This window comes from Megascapheus bottae, chromosome 25, assembly GCF_031878675.1.
Source record: "Megascapheus bottae isolate mThoBot1 chromosome 25, mThoBot2.hap1, whole genome shotgun sequence".
NCBI classification, from domain to species: domain Eukaryota; kingdom Metazoa; phylum Chordata; class Mammalia; order Rodentia; family Geomyidae; genus Megascapheus; species Megascapheus bottae.
Genome location: NC_143533.1, coordinates 21,988,424 through 22,004,295, shown reverse-complemented (window position 1 = coordinate 22,004,295; position 15,872 = coordinate 21,988,424). Strand labels below are relative to the sequence as shown.

Genomic DNA, 15,872 nt, shown 5'->3' with positions numbered 1-15,872 from the left:
TGATCTATTCATAGTCGTAAGTAACTTTGCATGTTTATGGTATGGAAGAATCTTCAAGTCCAATTTAAAGTCATTAACCACAATGTATTTTACAGCATCCTTTAGATAAGTTTCAAATGGCATGCAAAATTGGGAAGACACTCAGCATACTGCTAGCAAATTACCAGGGGATGTGATACTACTAAGTAGTAATAAAATCCTTCCATACTGTCTCTTTCAAAGCCTCATAAATGAGCTTCCCGCCTCTAACACTAACCTTTCCCACTCTCAGCCCCACACTGACCTCTTATATTGCAAAGCCTACAAGATGAAGTTTAATTATGAAAATAAAACCCTAAGAACCTCAAGAACTTCAAATCTAATCCTAGGGAATAGCACAAGAAAGTTGTCAATGAAGATGTCAATTCATTTGATTAACAAACTGATTTACGTTAGCCTTCATAAAGAAGGCTAACAGGACCTGAAAGAAAACCTCTACAAGTTAGGCTCAGTGGCTCATGAATCCTTGCTATTGAGGAGCCTGAGATCTGAGGATGGCGGTTCAAAGCTGCCCAGGCACAAAAGACCATGAGAGTCTTATCTCCAATTAATCACTTAAAAAACTAGGAAGTGGGGCTGTGGCGCCAGGTATAGGGCAGAAGCCTTGAGCTGAAGAGCTTAGGGACAGTGCCCAGGCCAGAGTTCAAGCCCCATGACCCACAAGAAGAAAAAGAAAATGAAAACCTCCACAAAATAGGCCATCCTCAAGATGTCCAAATGAAACTGTCCTACACATGGGACTCAGAATCTTTTCTCATGGTGTCACGCTCACAATGAACAGACGGGTTTAACCTGTGACTCATAATTTGGCCCCCAATCTTCAGGCTCTCCTCCACTAGTATAATAGCTCCACTGTGGTCTTGGCACACAGGCGTCTGAGCAGACAGAATGGAAGTTGTAAACAGCAGCTGGTTGTGTTGTCTCCTCACACAACACCGCAGCAATGCCGACTGGCAACCTCTGCCCGCCCCATGCTCATTCTTCAAATGCAAGGGAATTCAGCCCACTCTTCCTCAGCACTAACCTTTATGTTGAAGGTCACCACTGTGCCATTTGCCAGGCCAGCGTAGAGGACTCGCCACCTACTATGAAGGCAGAGGACCCGGTCTTCCAGCTGTAACTGTTCCATGCACTCTCGGGTCTGGAAGAAACAAAAAACCCACACATCTAAGTAAAGGAGGGCAGTGGCGAGTGAGGTGTGAAAACAAGCTCTCCACAAAGAGGAAGAAAACATGGTAATAATATATCGGAGACTGCCTCTGGGTCTTTTAACTTGTTGCCTAGGACTTTTAATATGATAGGCTTAGCAAAAAGCTTTAAGCTGCTCTGCTCTGTGTTAAGAAACATCTGGGCTGCTATCTTGACAGTTGATTTGTAGACCATTCTGATTTATGTTAAAGAAATGTTTGAAGTGTTATCTCGACAGGTCGACTTGCTCCATCTTCTGTCTTCCCAAACCCCCTTTCCTGCTTATAATGAGATTCCTGCAAACCCCCTTGTCCTGCCTATAATGAATCCTGCAAATTAAAAATTCCGCTGCGCTAGCCCTGCTTTAGAGCCCTACATAAACCCCCTCTGACTTTCAATAAACAGACCTTGATCAGAGCACTGTCTTGGTCTCATTCTTTGTGTTTGTCTGTCCCACTCATTTAGGTACGGTTCACTCTAGGGTCTCAGTCGATTGAACTCTGCGGGCCAGGGAAATTATACATATATATATATATATATTCTTTTTTTGGGGGGAGGGGTGGGTCATGGGGCTTGTACTCTTCCTGGGCTGTGTCCTTGAGCTCTTCAGCTGAAGGCTACTGTCCTACCCCTGAGCCACAGCCCCACTTCTGGTTTTCTGGTGGTTATTTGGAGATAAAAAATTTCACTGACTTTTTAGTGGCCAGGCTGGCTTTGAACCTGGATCCTCAGATCTTAGCCTCCTGAGTAGCTGGTATTACAGGCATAAGCCACTAGTCTCCAACCTGGAGCACCAATATGGATAGTGAGAAATGAGTAAATACAGAAAATGTGGTTTATGTCTAAGCCCGATAGCACACCTGAGGTGCTCTCAGGGTGTTAGCCTAGGCTCAGAAACAGAAAGAACACAGTGACAAGGACAGAGTGAAGCAGCTGGGTGCTACTTCTCACAGTAAGTAGCCAGGGTTCAGTTCGGTGCCTTCCTTTCTCGGGCCATACCCACCTTGGCATTGTAGCAGCGAATGGTGTGGTCACTGGAGCCCGTGTAGAGGGCCGCGTTCTTCCCAGAGGTCTGGGTGAGCAGGAGGCAGTTCACTTTGGAGGTATGACCCTCAAAGACACCAGTACATTTCCGACTCTAAAGTCAAGCAGAAGGAGACTGTCAGTGCGGGATCGAGGTCTGTTCCCCAGGGAAAAGGGACAGCAGTGGAGCACACTGGGACACTGATGAGGGCGGTGTCTAAACTCGGGGTGGTGACGGAGGGAAGGATGGGAGAGAGTGAGCGAACAGAAGACACGGCACGAAAGGAAATGGACTCCTTCCCTGACTCATGGAATTGTAATCCCTCTGCACATCCCCTCTGCAATAACTACCAAGCAAATCAATTTAGGAAAAAAACAAGGAAAGGAGCATCAGCAGACACAAGAGGCTGTGGAGAAGCGCTGCTCTCCTTAAGAACTGGCGCAGGTGGAAAATGCTTCCTCTAATTCTTCCCCAGCCTTGCCCTGAGCGACCCTTTCACCAACACGAGGGGGGAATCTGTCTGACCCACTCTGCTGGTGAGTTCCCACCTCTCTTTGCCAAAGGCCACAGCACAGACATTTGCTGGTGGGGAGAGAGGCACCTGACAGAATCACCTTGCAGGAAAGCTGAGGGCTGAGAAGGCAAAGCTGAGAGATAGCAAGAGAGTCCCCCACAGGCCCCCCAGGTGACCCTGTTGAGATGCTGGCTCAGCTACCTCCACAGTCAGTCTTCCAGATGGCCAGAACGTCCCGGGGTTTTCTTAAGCAGCAACCAAAAACACTCATCAAAAAAGTTACATTCACTTACCACTAAATTATAAACCCGAACCGTCGTATCTGCTGAACAGGTGTACAGTAAGTTTCCAAATATCTGTATTGCATTCACTGCTGCTTGGTGGCCCTCGAAGCTTCCTTCTGTAGGCTCATCATCCTCGCCTGGCTCTGAAGATATTTCTAGAAAACAAGAAAGTGTCTACAGACAAGTGTGCTACAATCGGAAAAGATACTCATCAAAACATCAAAACCATGTGCCAGGTATGGTGGCATGCACGCCTGCAATCCAGACGATGTGGGAGGCAGAGATTGGGGGGGGGGGGGGAGTCCTTATCACTAAGTACAACACAAAAGGGAATCAAATAAAATATCAGAGGAGAGTGTAAAAGTTAAAAGGGTCAGAATGTCAAGATTTGGCAGCGACCAAGGCAATGCTTCCGGTGCCACACCCAACACCCCAGCTTCTGTTCTGTAGCCAGATTTTTTCCTATGGCTAATTTTCAATGAAGCAATTACCTGAAGAGTTTTTTGATCCTTTTAAGGAGGAGATCACCGTCTGAGTTTCAGCCACACTATAAAATAAGAGCAAAAGTTTTCCTTAGTGTATGAGAACAAGACAGCCAGCAAACGAAAAATATCCTGGGGACTAGGTAGAGTGCTCACCTAGTATGCACGAAGACCTGAGTTTGATTCCTCAGTACCACATACATAGAAAAGCCAAAAATGGTGCTGTGGCTCAAGTGGTAGAGCTCTAGCCTTGAGAAAGTCCAAGGACAGCACTCAGGCCCTGAACTCAAATCCAAGGACTGGCAAAAAGAAAGAATGAATGAACGGAAAGAAGAAAAGAAGGAAGGAAGGAAGGAAAGAAGGAAGGAAGGAAGGAAGGAAGACCCTAACTCAAAACATTTCTCTTGAACAACAGACTATGTAGCAATGGTAAGAAACTGGATTTTCCCACTGAAATTTCTTTATGAAAAGAAATAAAAGCACCATGAAGAGAGTGATTACTTAAAATGAGTCAGGAGAGAAAGCAGAAACATCTCCAATTGCCAAGAGATCATTCGTCCATGTCCCTCATGTCTTCTCTTTTCACGTAAATTTAACTTTCTAAATAAATTCAAACAAAATGAAAAACAGGGGCTGGGAGTTTGGCCTAGTGGTTAAAGTGCTTGCCTAGCATGCACGAAGACCCGGGTTTGATTCCTTGGTATCACATACATAGAAAAAAGCCAGAAGTGGTGCTGAGGCTCAAGTGGTAGAGCTCTAGCCTTGAGAAAGTCCAAGGACAGTGCTCAGGCCCTGAGCTCAAGCCCAGGACTGGCAAAAAAAAAGGAAAAAGAAAAACGGATGAAAGCCGCTCTGCTGAGACCCGTACAACATTCTCACCTCACCGGGGTGCCATCCTTGTAGCGAGTGCCGATCTCACTGGTGGAGCTCACTTCATCACACCCAGAGCGAGAGGTTTCCAGCAGGTTTGGCTCCGCAGAGTTCCAAACATCTTTTTTCGACGGGCTGTCTGGCTTCTCCTCTCCAGATTCAGACGATTCAATGGCGACCACTTCTAACTGAGGATTAGGCACTTCCAGGACTTCCAGAGACGAGTCACTTTCCTGTTCATCTCTGACGCTCTCTTGCTCGGGTCCCGGTCTGCTGTCTTCCCAGGTAGAAGTTGTGACTTTGCCCCCTTTAGTGAATTTCCCCGCTTTTACCTTCCTGACAGGCTTGGCAGTGAACACATCCTGCTCGGTGTCGCTGTTCTCGGGAACGTGGGCAGCCCGGAGCGTTTTCTTCTTCCGGAGTTTCTTCTTCTTCTTGTTTCCCCTGCTCTCAGCAGAGGGCAGGCTGGACTCTGCCTGCTGCTCGGGCTGCTCCGCTGCACAGTGAGCTTCCTTTTGCACAGGGGGTTCTGAACCCTGCGATGATCTCAGGATAGAACTGCTACAGGCTTCAGACGCACCCAGGCCCTTGGCAGACGTGTCACCTTTGTGTAGATGCGGAAGGTCAGGTGACTGAGAAGATGGAGAGTTTCCTCGGCTTCTGCCACTTTCCTGTTCCACAGAAAGTTTCAGATCTTGTTTGGGGTCATTGCTGCTCTCTGACGTCTCTGAAACACACTGCCCTGCAGGGACGACTGGATAAACTGGACAACTGGCATTTGTCTCTCCTGAATTGAGAAGAAAAAGAATCCTTTAACTTTTTATTTGCTGCATATAATCTTAATCTACAAATTACTTACCACGGACTAAATCTGTGCCAAAGAAGGTTCTAGTCACAAAAACGGTGACTGTTAAAATTGTTAACTCATCCCTTAGGTTCTCATAACCCACACAGCACATTCCTAGCTGATTGACTTTACTCATGTTGATCTCAAAAACAACTGTTAAAAGATGGGTGTTGCTGGTTCATGCCTGAAACCAGTCCTAACTGCTCAGGAGGTTGAGATCTGAAGGATCACAGTTGAGGAAAGAGGAAGGGAGCATGGCCCAAAGCGTAGAATGCCAACTAAGTAAGTGCAAGGCCCAAATTCAAACCCAAGCACCACCAACAAACAAAGAAAACAACATGTAAGTACCTTGTGTCTTATTCCTACAAAAACTTGTATGACTGGCATAGCACTGGGATACAATCTCACAAATAAAAGTGGGGGGGTGGGGGAGATTTAAAAATATATAAAAAGTTTAAATTATACAACAAAATAACACGTCCACCTTTTTGGTTTTCCTAATTTTTTTACACTGAGAATTAGTTTTATAATAAAACAAATCTAATAAAATGATCTTCCTAAATTTATATCAAAAAAATTTTAAATCACTATAATTTTTGATTACTATATACAAAATTTGCGGGGGGGTCTTTTGGGGGGGAATGCCAGTACTGGGGCTTGAACTTGGGGTCTTGTGCTTTCAGTAGGCTTTTCCTCCCCCCCCCCCACCCTCTACCTACCAGTCTTGGGGCTTAAACTCTAGGCCTAAACACTATCCCTGAGCTCTTTTTTGTTCAAGGTTAGCATTGTACCACTTGAGCTACAGAGCCACTTTGGGCTATTTCTGGTGGTTAATTCGAGATAAGAGCCTCACAGCCTATCCTGCCCATGCTGGCTTTGAACCATGATCCTCAGACCTTAGCCTCCTCAGTGACTAGGATTACAGGTGTGAGCCACCGGCGCCCTGCTCACTTGGCTTTTTCATTCATGACTGGCACTCTATCATTTGAACCACAGGTCGACTTCTGGTTTTTTGCTGGTCATCTGGAGATAAGTTTCACAGATTTGTCTCCCTAGGCTGGCTTTGAGCCAGGATCCTCAGATCTCAGTCTTCTCAGTAGCGAGGATTACAGGTGTGAGCCACCATTGCCATAGTTTTCAATTTTTAAATAGTAAGCACATGAACATAACTGTATATTCAATATGGAAGATAACATACATTTGATACTGGTAAATAGATTAGCCTTTAAACATGGTACTGGTAGCAAAACTAGGGCAATTCTTCAGACTTTCCCTTAAAAAAAAAAAAATCACAATGTCCGTTTGCTTTGACTTTATTTTCAACATGGCATTGCTGTGCTTGTGAAAACTTCTAATAGGATTTTACAAAGCTAAGAAATTATTCTGAGCTGGGCATCAGTGGCTTACATTGTACTCCTACCTACTCTCAGAAGTTGACGTCTGAAGATCACAGAGTCTGTAAAACTCTTATCTCCAAAACTCTCATCTCTTCACCACGAAAAGAGTGCTAGCCCAGAGAAAACCAATTCAGGGACAGAGCCCAGACCCCCCAGGTTTGGAAAAACAACAACAAAATTATCCTGATGTGCTAATCTTATTACTTTATTATGAGAGTATAAACCTTGGCTTATTCCACAACACATCCAAGTTCCTGTCAGATGTCCTAGTTCAGGATATATGCTGAGCCTAGAAAACCAGCTGAAACATTTCAACCTATTATTCATCACAAAAACCAAATAAATGCTATCTCTATATCCTCAAAATGTTAAAACTACATACGCCCTTTAGATGTTAAAATAAAGTTGGTGACCTTAAGATTACAGACAATTAGGAAACAGTTATGGGTATTTAAATTATATTTCCAAACGTATGTTAAAAGACTCCTCCTAGATGAAAGGGCATTTCAAAGACAAATGAATTGTAACAACTGTAGTTTCGCCACGTGTGTATGGTACATACTGATGCCTATTTGTCCTGAGATTGTCCCCGCCCTTACGGTACCCTAACGAACAGGGGAGAAGCCTGCTTACGGTGAGTGTGCAGTGATTCCTTGGCCACGCTGAAATCAGAGCCCTGGGAGCCAGAATTCCCACTCCCCTCTTGTTCAGGGGACATGGGCTCTTGTTTAATATGAACCGATGAATCTGGAGCAGAAATGCTGCCCTGGGCTGGGAAAGCAGGAGAAGTGGCTATCTGGAGAGTGGCTCTGGTGGCGGAGGGAGACGCATGGGAAGGAGTTGACTCCAAGAACAGGGGGAAGAAGGGGTTAGGCGGCAGCGTGGTATCAGCAGCGCTCTGCGATCTGCTTCTTGCTTCTTGGGGAAGGCTGCTGGGAACCTGGTCCGGCTGCTCAGAAGGTTCATAGGTTTCTAGAATGGGGGGAAAAAAGCACAAATGTAAAAAATGCTACCTGAAAAGTCACTTGTTTTAAACTGTTCTCCGTTGTTTTTTTTTTAGATCAGAAAAGAATTTTAAATTAATAACTACATGAGCACACTTCCTTTTAATTCTTCAAAACAATGTCATAATCTCTATGACCACCAGTAGTACGAGTAAGGCAGACTTCAGTATTTCAAGTCTCCAAATTTTAAATGACTTATCCAAAGATACATTGGCACTAAAAGAGTCAACCTGGCGGGAGTCAGTGGCTCACACCTACAATTCTAGCGAATCAGGAGGCTGAGATCTGAAAAACACGGTTCAAAGCCAACCTGGGCACTAAAGTCCATGAAAACTGGAAGTGTTGCTGTGGCTCAAGGAGTAGGGTGCCTTGAGCTGAAGAGCTCAGGGACAGCGCCCAGTCCCAGAGTCCAAGCCCCACAACTGACCAAAAAAAAAAGAAAGAAAAAAAGCAAGACAGAAAGAAAAAGAAAATTCTCAAGCACAGTGGCTTATGTGGTACAGTGCCTCCCTAGTCTAGACAAATACAAGGTCAAGAAATCAATCCTCAGTACTAGGGGTGGAAAAGGAAAAATAAGAAAAGGACGATTTGACTGAATACCTGCAATCTAGGTATTTTGATTCCTAACACCAAAAGCTACTGTCTTCAATAGTAAGAATTTGTGAGACACACAGTCCACCAGACCTTCACAGATGAAAACCACGAGGATGTCATGTGATCTCATCACCACCTCTCTTTCCTCGACCTAAAGGACAACAATGCATAAAGGGCGTGGTTGCGCCTACCTTGTAATCCCTGTAGAATTTGTATGCGATGGGTCCTCAGTGCACTCATCTCCATAGTTATCTACAAAGAAAACACCTTGTTAGGGGTTCCGAAGTCCGACTTCTGAGGGGTTTCCCTTAGACCAGTAGACCAGCCCAAATGCCGTTACCTGCTGCTTGAGCATGAGCAGCCTCTGAACTTCCATGTACGCTGTCTGCAGGGCTGCGCGGGCCTGCAGAAGGTTGTTGTCCATGCACTGAAGTGATTTGCTTAGCTCTTCCTCTCTCAAGGAAATACTCAACAGCTGGTCAACCTGAGAACGTTCTGCCGAAAGAAACCGTAAGGCCCCACTGAATAACCAGATTCCCTTTAATCATGCAGGATTTAAGGTGCATCATGAAATAAACACAACAGTGCCATGAGACTTCCGGGCTTATAACGTCCAAGAGCTATGACCTTAGCTTACGGGTCTATATGGTATCATGTAACGTTTTCTCTAACTATAACTACATATATCAGGGAATCTAATGGTGCTCTTGAGCACAGTAACTATAATAACATTCTTCTTGTATGGCTAATATATGCTAATAGGAAAAAAACCAAAAAACATGCAATGGAGTGTGTCTGATGACCACAAGCTATGTTATGGCAGGCTGAAAAAAAGGTGTAAGTACTAGAAGAACAAGTTCCTGTGTCTGGAGTGTAGCTCAATCCATGTGCGGTACTGGGGTCCACCCACAGATCACACCCCCCCCTTTTTTCTACCAGGATATTCTGCACCGTACCTTTCTTTCCTTTAATTTTCCTTCTTTTGTTTTTTCTCTCAAGACTTGGGAGTTCAGGAGAAGATCCATCCTGAGATGATAAAGACAATTGAGTATTAGATTGGAAAAAGTTAGTGTCCAAGTAGGAAAAAAGAAGAAAGTTTAAGTCATATACTGTCCTTCGCTTACTACCATCTCTACCAAAAGTATACTACACACAGTCATAGTTAAACGAAAGTATCCTTTAAAAAACAGAGGGCTGGGGCCGGGAGTTTGGCCTAGTGGTAGAGTGCTTACCTAGCATGCACCAAGACTGGGGCTTGATTCCTCGGTACCACACACATAGAAAAAGACAGAAGTGGTGCTGTGGCTCACGCGGTAGAGCTCTAGCCTTGAGAAAGTCCAAGGACAGTGCTCAGGCCCTGAGCTCAAGCCCCAGGACTGGCAAAAAAAAAAAAAACCCTAAAACAACAACAAAAAAAACCAGAGGGCTGGCGGAGAGGCTCAATTGATAGAACACCTACCTAGCAAGCCTGAAGTCCTGAGTTCAAACCCCCAGTACTCCTCTTGCCCATCTTCCAAAAAGGAGGAAAAAAATACACTAAGGTCACAGCGTTCCCAGCTTCCTAGGGAGGTAAATCCCATGGGGCACAGGTACAGCAATGGCACGCCACCCAAGTGCCATGCACACGGAACGACAGAGCCAGTGACATGTAACAGGTCCCCTGGCTGCACCTCAGTACACAACTCCACTCAAAATTCAGCCAGCAAATCTTTATAAGAAGCTAAAACAAAGCTGGGCGCGGTGGCTCACAGCTATAGTCCTAGCTACTCAGGAGGCTGAGATCTGAGGACCAAGGTTCAAAGCCAGCCCGGGCACTGAAGAACCTGAGACTCTTATCTCCAATTAACCTCTAGAAAACGGGAAGTGGGGCTTGGCTCAAGGGGTAGGGTGGTAGCCTTGAGCTGAAGAGCTCAGGGACAGAGCCTAGACCCAAAGTTCAAGCCCCTTGACCCAATCCCCTTCACAAAAAAGAAGCTAAAACATCCATAAGAAGAACATCAAAATATTTCTTTTTCAAAGAGAAAGGGGGCTAGAGGCATGGCTCAAGTGGCAGAGCACCTGTCTAATAAATGCCAAGACTGAATTCAAACCCCAGTGAGAGTATGTGAGCTAGAGAGAGAAGAAAAAAGTCCACTTTCTACCCTAAAGTACCTAACAAGATTTCCTACAGTGTCTAGCTCAAAGGGACAGAATTAAAATGTGTTGGAATTTTCTGATTATTATTTTCTGATTATCATTGTCTGATTTTAGCTTCTAGCCACCTTCTTTTTAGAAAGGGTCTTGAGAAGACTAAAGTGACAAGAATGGCACATGACCAGAAATCGCACCACTGAAAGATTGTTAAAAGGACACTAAGTAAAGGACAAAAGATAAGCTATGAAGCTTAAAAATATTTCTGTTATCGGCCGGGAGTTTGGCCTAGTGGCTAAAGTGCTTGCCTAGCATGCATGAAGACCCGGGTTCGATTCCTCGGTACCACATACATAGAAAAAAGCCGGAAGTGGTGCTGAGGCTCAAGTGGTAGAGCTCTAGCCTTGAGAAAGTCCAAGGACAGTGCTCAGGCCCAGAGCTCAAGCCCAGAACTGGCAAAAAAAAAAAAAAAAAATTTCTGTTATCATGCTCATATTTATGCCTTAATAATCCCACAACACTTTAGAATTAAGCCTCTCAATTAAGAATCTAACAACCATATACATCCTGCACTTGCAAAAGTAGCACTCCTTTCTGGAGCAGGACGGAGCACTCCTTGAAAAACAGATTAAGTTACAGCTGAAGATACGCCGTACCCATGGTCAGGTGACACAAAGAACCACTGGGCTGTAGACTCCTTTTAGCAATGACTTCATATTTTCCTGGTACTGTACATTCGTATTACATTACATCTAATTTAGCAGACCTACTAAAAGCAACCCATGGCATGAAAAAGTGAAAGCTCACAAGTTTTTCTGTGCCTGCGTGGGAAGAAACACAATCCCGAACTGGGTGCTGAGTGCATACGCCTGTCATCCTAGGTACTCCGGAGTCTAACATCTAAGGATTGAGGTTCAAAGCCAGCCCAGGCACCAAAGTCCATGAGATTCTTATCTCCCATTAACCACCAGAAAACCAGAAATGGCACTGTGGCTCGAAGTGGTAGAACACTAGTCTTAATCAGAAGAGCTCAGGGACAGCAGTGCAGGCCCAGAGTTCAAGACCCCTGACCAGGAGGGGAAAAAAAAAAGATACACAATCCCTCAAAACAATCAGTTAAAACTTCCTTTAGCAACCACTAAGTCACAAGAGAAGTCTCTAAAAGGCACAGGAACTCATACTCACCCCCGTGGCCCTTCGTTTCTTCCTAACACTCTGGCTGTCGTTTTGTTCGGTGCCAGAGGTACAGCTACTGTCTGTGGCAGGATCTGCTAAGGTGGAAATGGCGAGGGCTGAGGACGCATTTGATAGAGAGTTTCCTTCTCCATTACTCTCCTGGGCATTCTGTTGCTCTGACAAGGGTGCAGACCTCTCCTGGCTGGCCAAGTCTTTGGCCAAATGCATCAAAGGTATTCCAGGGTCTGTGGGCAGCTGTGCACTATGTCGCCTCTGCGTGACAATGTTCTCGGCCCTCTCACCTGCTCTGAGGGAGGCAGCCAGAGGGACCACTTCCTGTTTAATAAGGCACACGCTTGCTTTCTGGCTCTTCGAAGCAACAATGTGTTGTGGCTCGTTTTCTTTGCCAGTATCCTCCTCGCTGAAGAAGTTATACATGGAAGGGGCCCGGTCCACGACCACGCTGCTCTCAGAAAGACTTCGCTTCCTTGCCAGCCCAGGGGATGAACAAATGGAAACACCTTCCCAGTGGAATCCTTCTAGACTGGACAGATCGGGATCCTCATCTAAATCCAAGGCCTCTTGCTCATTTTGAACCAGAGGTACCATTTCTATGCCAAACCTTAAAGAAAAAGAAAAACACAAACACAAATCAGACACAATTGTGAGGAGGGACAAAGAGCCGGGCTGTTAGGTATGGTTCCACAAAAGCATAAACAAGACAGACTCGGCCCACCTACAGAGAACCATCTGGTTAAGTGGTTCAGACAAAAGAGAGTATAAATACTACAGCGTTATAAGTAGTAAATGAGACACGCATATACACATACAAAAATATATGCGAAGGAATAAAAACTGAGGTTATTATATCCAAAGGAGCTCAAAATCAATCATTTAAAAGCAAACAAAACAAGTAAAAGAACATGAAAAAGCTGACAGAACATTCATAAAATGCCAAGCACTATACTAAGAACTTCATACCTATAATTTCATGTACTAATTCCAGGCCTGGGCAAGTGAAAGGTTTTAAAATAAATCATTTCAATCAGGACAGAAACTCCCTAAGCCTGGGGACTAGATCTATTAGAATACTGCAGAATTAAGAGTTTTCAAGTAGCAGATCTATACTAACATCCAATCATAACTCGGAACAGGGCCTCGACAGAAATTTGTTTCGAGAAAGTATTCTATGATCTTCGGCAGAGTACCCAACTCCAGACAACAATGTACTCAACTACCTACAGATTCTCACTGAAAGATCCTAACAGTTATACATAAAAGCTGTACCACTCATTCTGAAATCAGAATTTAGAAAAAAAGATAACACGCTTAGAGACATACAGTTTTATGTTGTCACTTTCTAATCCCTTTAAACCCAAAGTGATAGGATTCGGATGTATTCTCTGGAGACTTCATTCCTCCTGTCACAATCTTCCAGTCATGCTGGTTACTGTTGGCTCGCACCTGTAGTCCTAGCTACTCGGGAGGCTGAAATCTGAGGACTGCCATTGCAAGGCAGCCCAAGCAGGAAAGCCATGAAACTTCTATCTCCAATAGACTACCAAAAATCCAGAAGTGTAGCTGTGGCTCAAGTGGCACAGGGTCAGTACCCAGGCCCCGAAACCAAGCCCCAGGACCAGCAGAAAACACACTTTTTTTAAATCTTAAAAAAAAAACCCAAAACCTAAAAATATATAACAATTACTCTGATATTAAAGTAAATCAGACATCTACAATGGGTATTTTTTGGCAAACATTTAATTAAATGCAGCAGGCGAATTCTCTTGATCCAAGCCAAAGGGCGACTTTAAAAGAACGTAAGAATGAACAACGGGTATTGGAAAAGGCACACACCTGGGTAAGCCTTTGCCTAGCTCTTGCTTTTTCTTGGTTACTTGCTGAATGACCTGCTCCCAGTTGACGTTTCTCCGGGAAGCATTGAGAATTTGTCGTAGGGTCGGCTTGAGCCCAGATTCCTTCTCGGTTTCACTCTTCCGATGGCCACTGATGTTGCGAATACGCCGGGCGCTGTTGAGGTTTGGCTCAGGCAGGTGGGCGCCACTTTTGCTCTTCAAACTAATGTGGCGGGTTAGATCCCTCTGGAGTGAAGCTGGGAAGCCCAGCTTGCTCAGTTCAGGCAGAAGAGGGCCCGAGGATTGACTACTGTCGTTTTTTTGAAGCTCTGCATCCAGACCAGCATTCTCAAAGCTCTCCGTTTCAAAGAGTGCGTGAGACTTGGCGGGGTGGTCGCCCTGTGCGTCTCCTGGGGCAGTTTTCGAGTCTAGCAGAAGGCCAGCGTGTGGACTGGCTGCCCGGGCCGCCTGCACGTCGGATTCTTTCTGATGAGGCGTGGAATGACATGGGGAGGTGGAAGGCTTCCTACACGTTTTCAGGTTCTGCTCGTCTCCTTTCTCGTCAGCAGGGTGAGTGCTGCAGGACAAAGCGTCTGCCACCGCAGAACCCACAGCGGTCCTGGCTTTTGGTTGGTGATTTTCGGTGTCTGACGCCTCCCCATCGCTTTCATCTTCGAAGGCAGGTACTTCAAACTCAATCTTCTGTGATCCCTTCTCAGACTCTTTCCCATTCCTACTTGCCTTCTCATTGTTCTTGGTCCTTTTAGAAGAGCTGGGGAGCGTCTTGGGACACGGGAGCACCTCCTGGACTTTCTCTAATGTGTCACTTAGATTCTCCTCCGGTTCATTTAGTGTGCCAGATGTCATTTTATTCCCTCTTAGTCCTCGAGGACACGGACTACACACCTTGGAGACGTAAGAGCCCCGCTCGTCTTCTAAAGGGGGTTTGTCTAAGGGGGTTGGATGTTCCTCGGGAAATCGAGAATGGGCCTGGGTGGGTTTTGAGGGCTTCTCCGAGTCCTGTTGGTGAGGACCGGCTTTGACTGCGGGAAGTGGGAGGAGAGGGGGTTTGGGCGGCGCGGTCTTCTCCGGGTTCCGCTGGGGTTCGGGTTCCTGCTGGGGTTCGGGGCAGTCTCTCCCCTCACTAGAAGCAGCAGCGCCCTCAGAAAAGGCTTTGTAATTAAGAAACCCAGCATGGGTTTCTTTGTGCGGTTTCAGCACTGGGGAATTGTTCGTTTCATCCATTGGATACTCGTGTGATCCTGCCATTATCAGGCTGAAGTTAAAAAGAGGCTTCTCTGTCTTTTCTGACTTGTTGCTAGTGACTTCTTTCAATCCTGACAGTAAATCTAGATTTTTCTGGGAAGGGTAGGGCGTCCAGCGGCGGAACTTTTCCCTCGGCACGTTGCCATTCTTGCCATTCATTTTGGGAGCTGGGAGGTCTGCTTGTTTAGTAGTTTGGCTTTCTGGTGGCTCGAACCCGAACTCAAGCAAACCTTCTGAAGGAAATGTATTGCTTGCAAAGCCTTCAGACGGACCTCGGTACGTGCTAGCCGCCTTCTCTTTTTCCTGCCACTGCCATTTATAGCGCTCTGAATTGTACTTTCCGGGCTTGCTCAGTTTCTTGTTCCACGGCACAGTCTTGTCTTCCATTTGATAGTTTGTGTTTCTGCTCCGGCCTTGTTGGAATTTGTCTCCTGGGCCGTTGTAATTCCAGTTATTTGTACTACGTCCATTGGATTTCCAGTTTCCGTTGTTGTTGTTCATATGCCAACTGGGAAATCCACCTGTTCCCTCGGAATGCCAGTTGGAATTTCTTCCTGTAGGGTTGTAATTCCAGTCTACCACCCCACTATTCGGATGCCAACCACCACCAGAATTATTGTGGTTGTGGAACCAGCCTGAGGAGCCTCTCCCAACACCTTTATGCCACCCAGAACTTCCTCTCTGCACACCGCTGTTCCTCAAAGAATGCGAAAAGCTATTTTTCCTAGTATTATTAAAGCCATCCTTTTCCCATTTCCAGTCCCGCTGTGGAGGGCCCCGATGATGCCTGGCTGACTGAGCATAACTCTCTCTGTCTTGATAAGGGATTCGGTCTTCTCGTCTCCACTGGGGTTGCCTGTCGTCTGAGTTTATTTCCTGGCTGCTTTTTGAAGATTCGTCTTGTCTGGGGAAGAAAAAAATATTTCATTAAAGGAATTCTGTTTCCTTTTAAAGGCATAAAGTATAAAACAGTCCCCTTTATCTCCCCCCTCACCCTCCTTACATTATGCAGCCACCTATGCTGGTTTCTAACAGTGGCTGCTTTCTGTCTTCAGATGAGCTGGTTAAATTTACTTACCTCTATTAATTAACATAAAAGTAAACAATGCAATACTTCATGTATCCTCTTAGAAATACTGAAAGCTTGGGACCAGAACTTGTACTTGCCTAGCATGCAGTTGGGTTCAATTCCCTGGTACCACCT

The 15,872-nt window shown here is 45.5% G+C and overlaps 1 protein-coding gene across 1 annotated transcript in view; it reads right to left on the bottom strand.

The window, feature by feature from the left end:
* The window catches only part of Znf106 (zinc finger protein 106), a 45,318-nt gene that overhangs the window by 7,459 nt on the left and 21,987 nt on the right, over positions 1-15,872 (bottom strand). The window contains exons 5-15 of the mRNA XM_090318559.1: positions 13,404-15,572; positions 11,559-12,171; positions 9,200-9,269; positions 8,584-8,738; positions 8,435-8,495; positions 7,279-7,617; positions 4,411-5,188; positions 3,541-3,596; positions 3,059-3,204; positions 2,231-2,365; positions 1,064-1,180 (exon numbers count right to left, since the gene is read on the bottom strand). Coding sequence (XP_090174685.1) covers positions 1,064-1,180; positions 2,231-2,365; positions 3,059-3,204; positions 3,541-3,596; positions 4,411-5,188; positions 7,279-7,617; positions 8,435-8,495; positions 8,584-8,738; positions 9,200-9,269; positions 11,559-12,171; positions 13,404-15,572 — 4,639 coding nt within the window. The remainder of the gene's footprint in view (positions 1-1,063; positions 1,181-2,230; positions 2,366-3,058; positions 3,205-3,540; positions 3,597-4,410; positions 5,189-7,278; positions 7,618-8,434; positions 8,496-8,583; positions 8,739-9,199; positions 9,270-11,558; positions 12,172-13,403; positions 15,573-15,872) is intronic.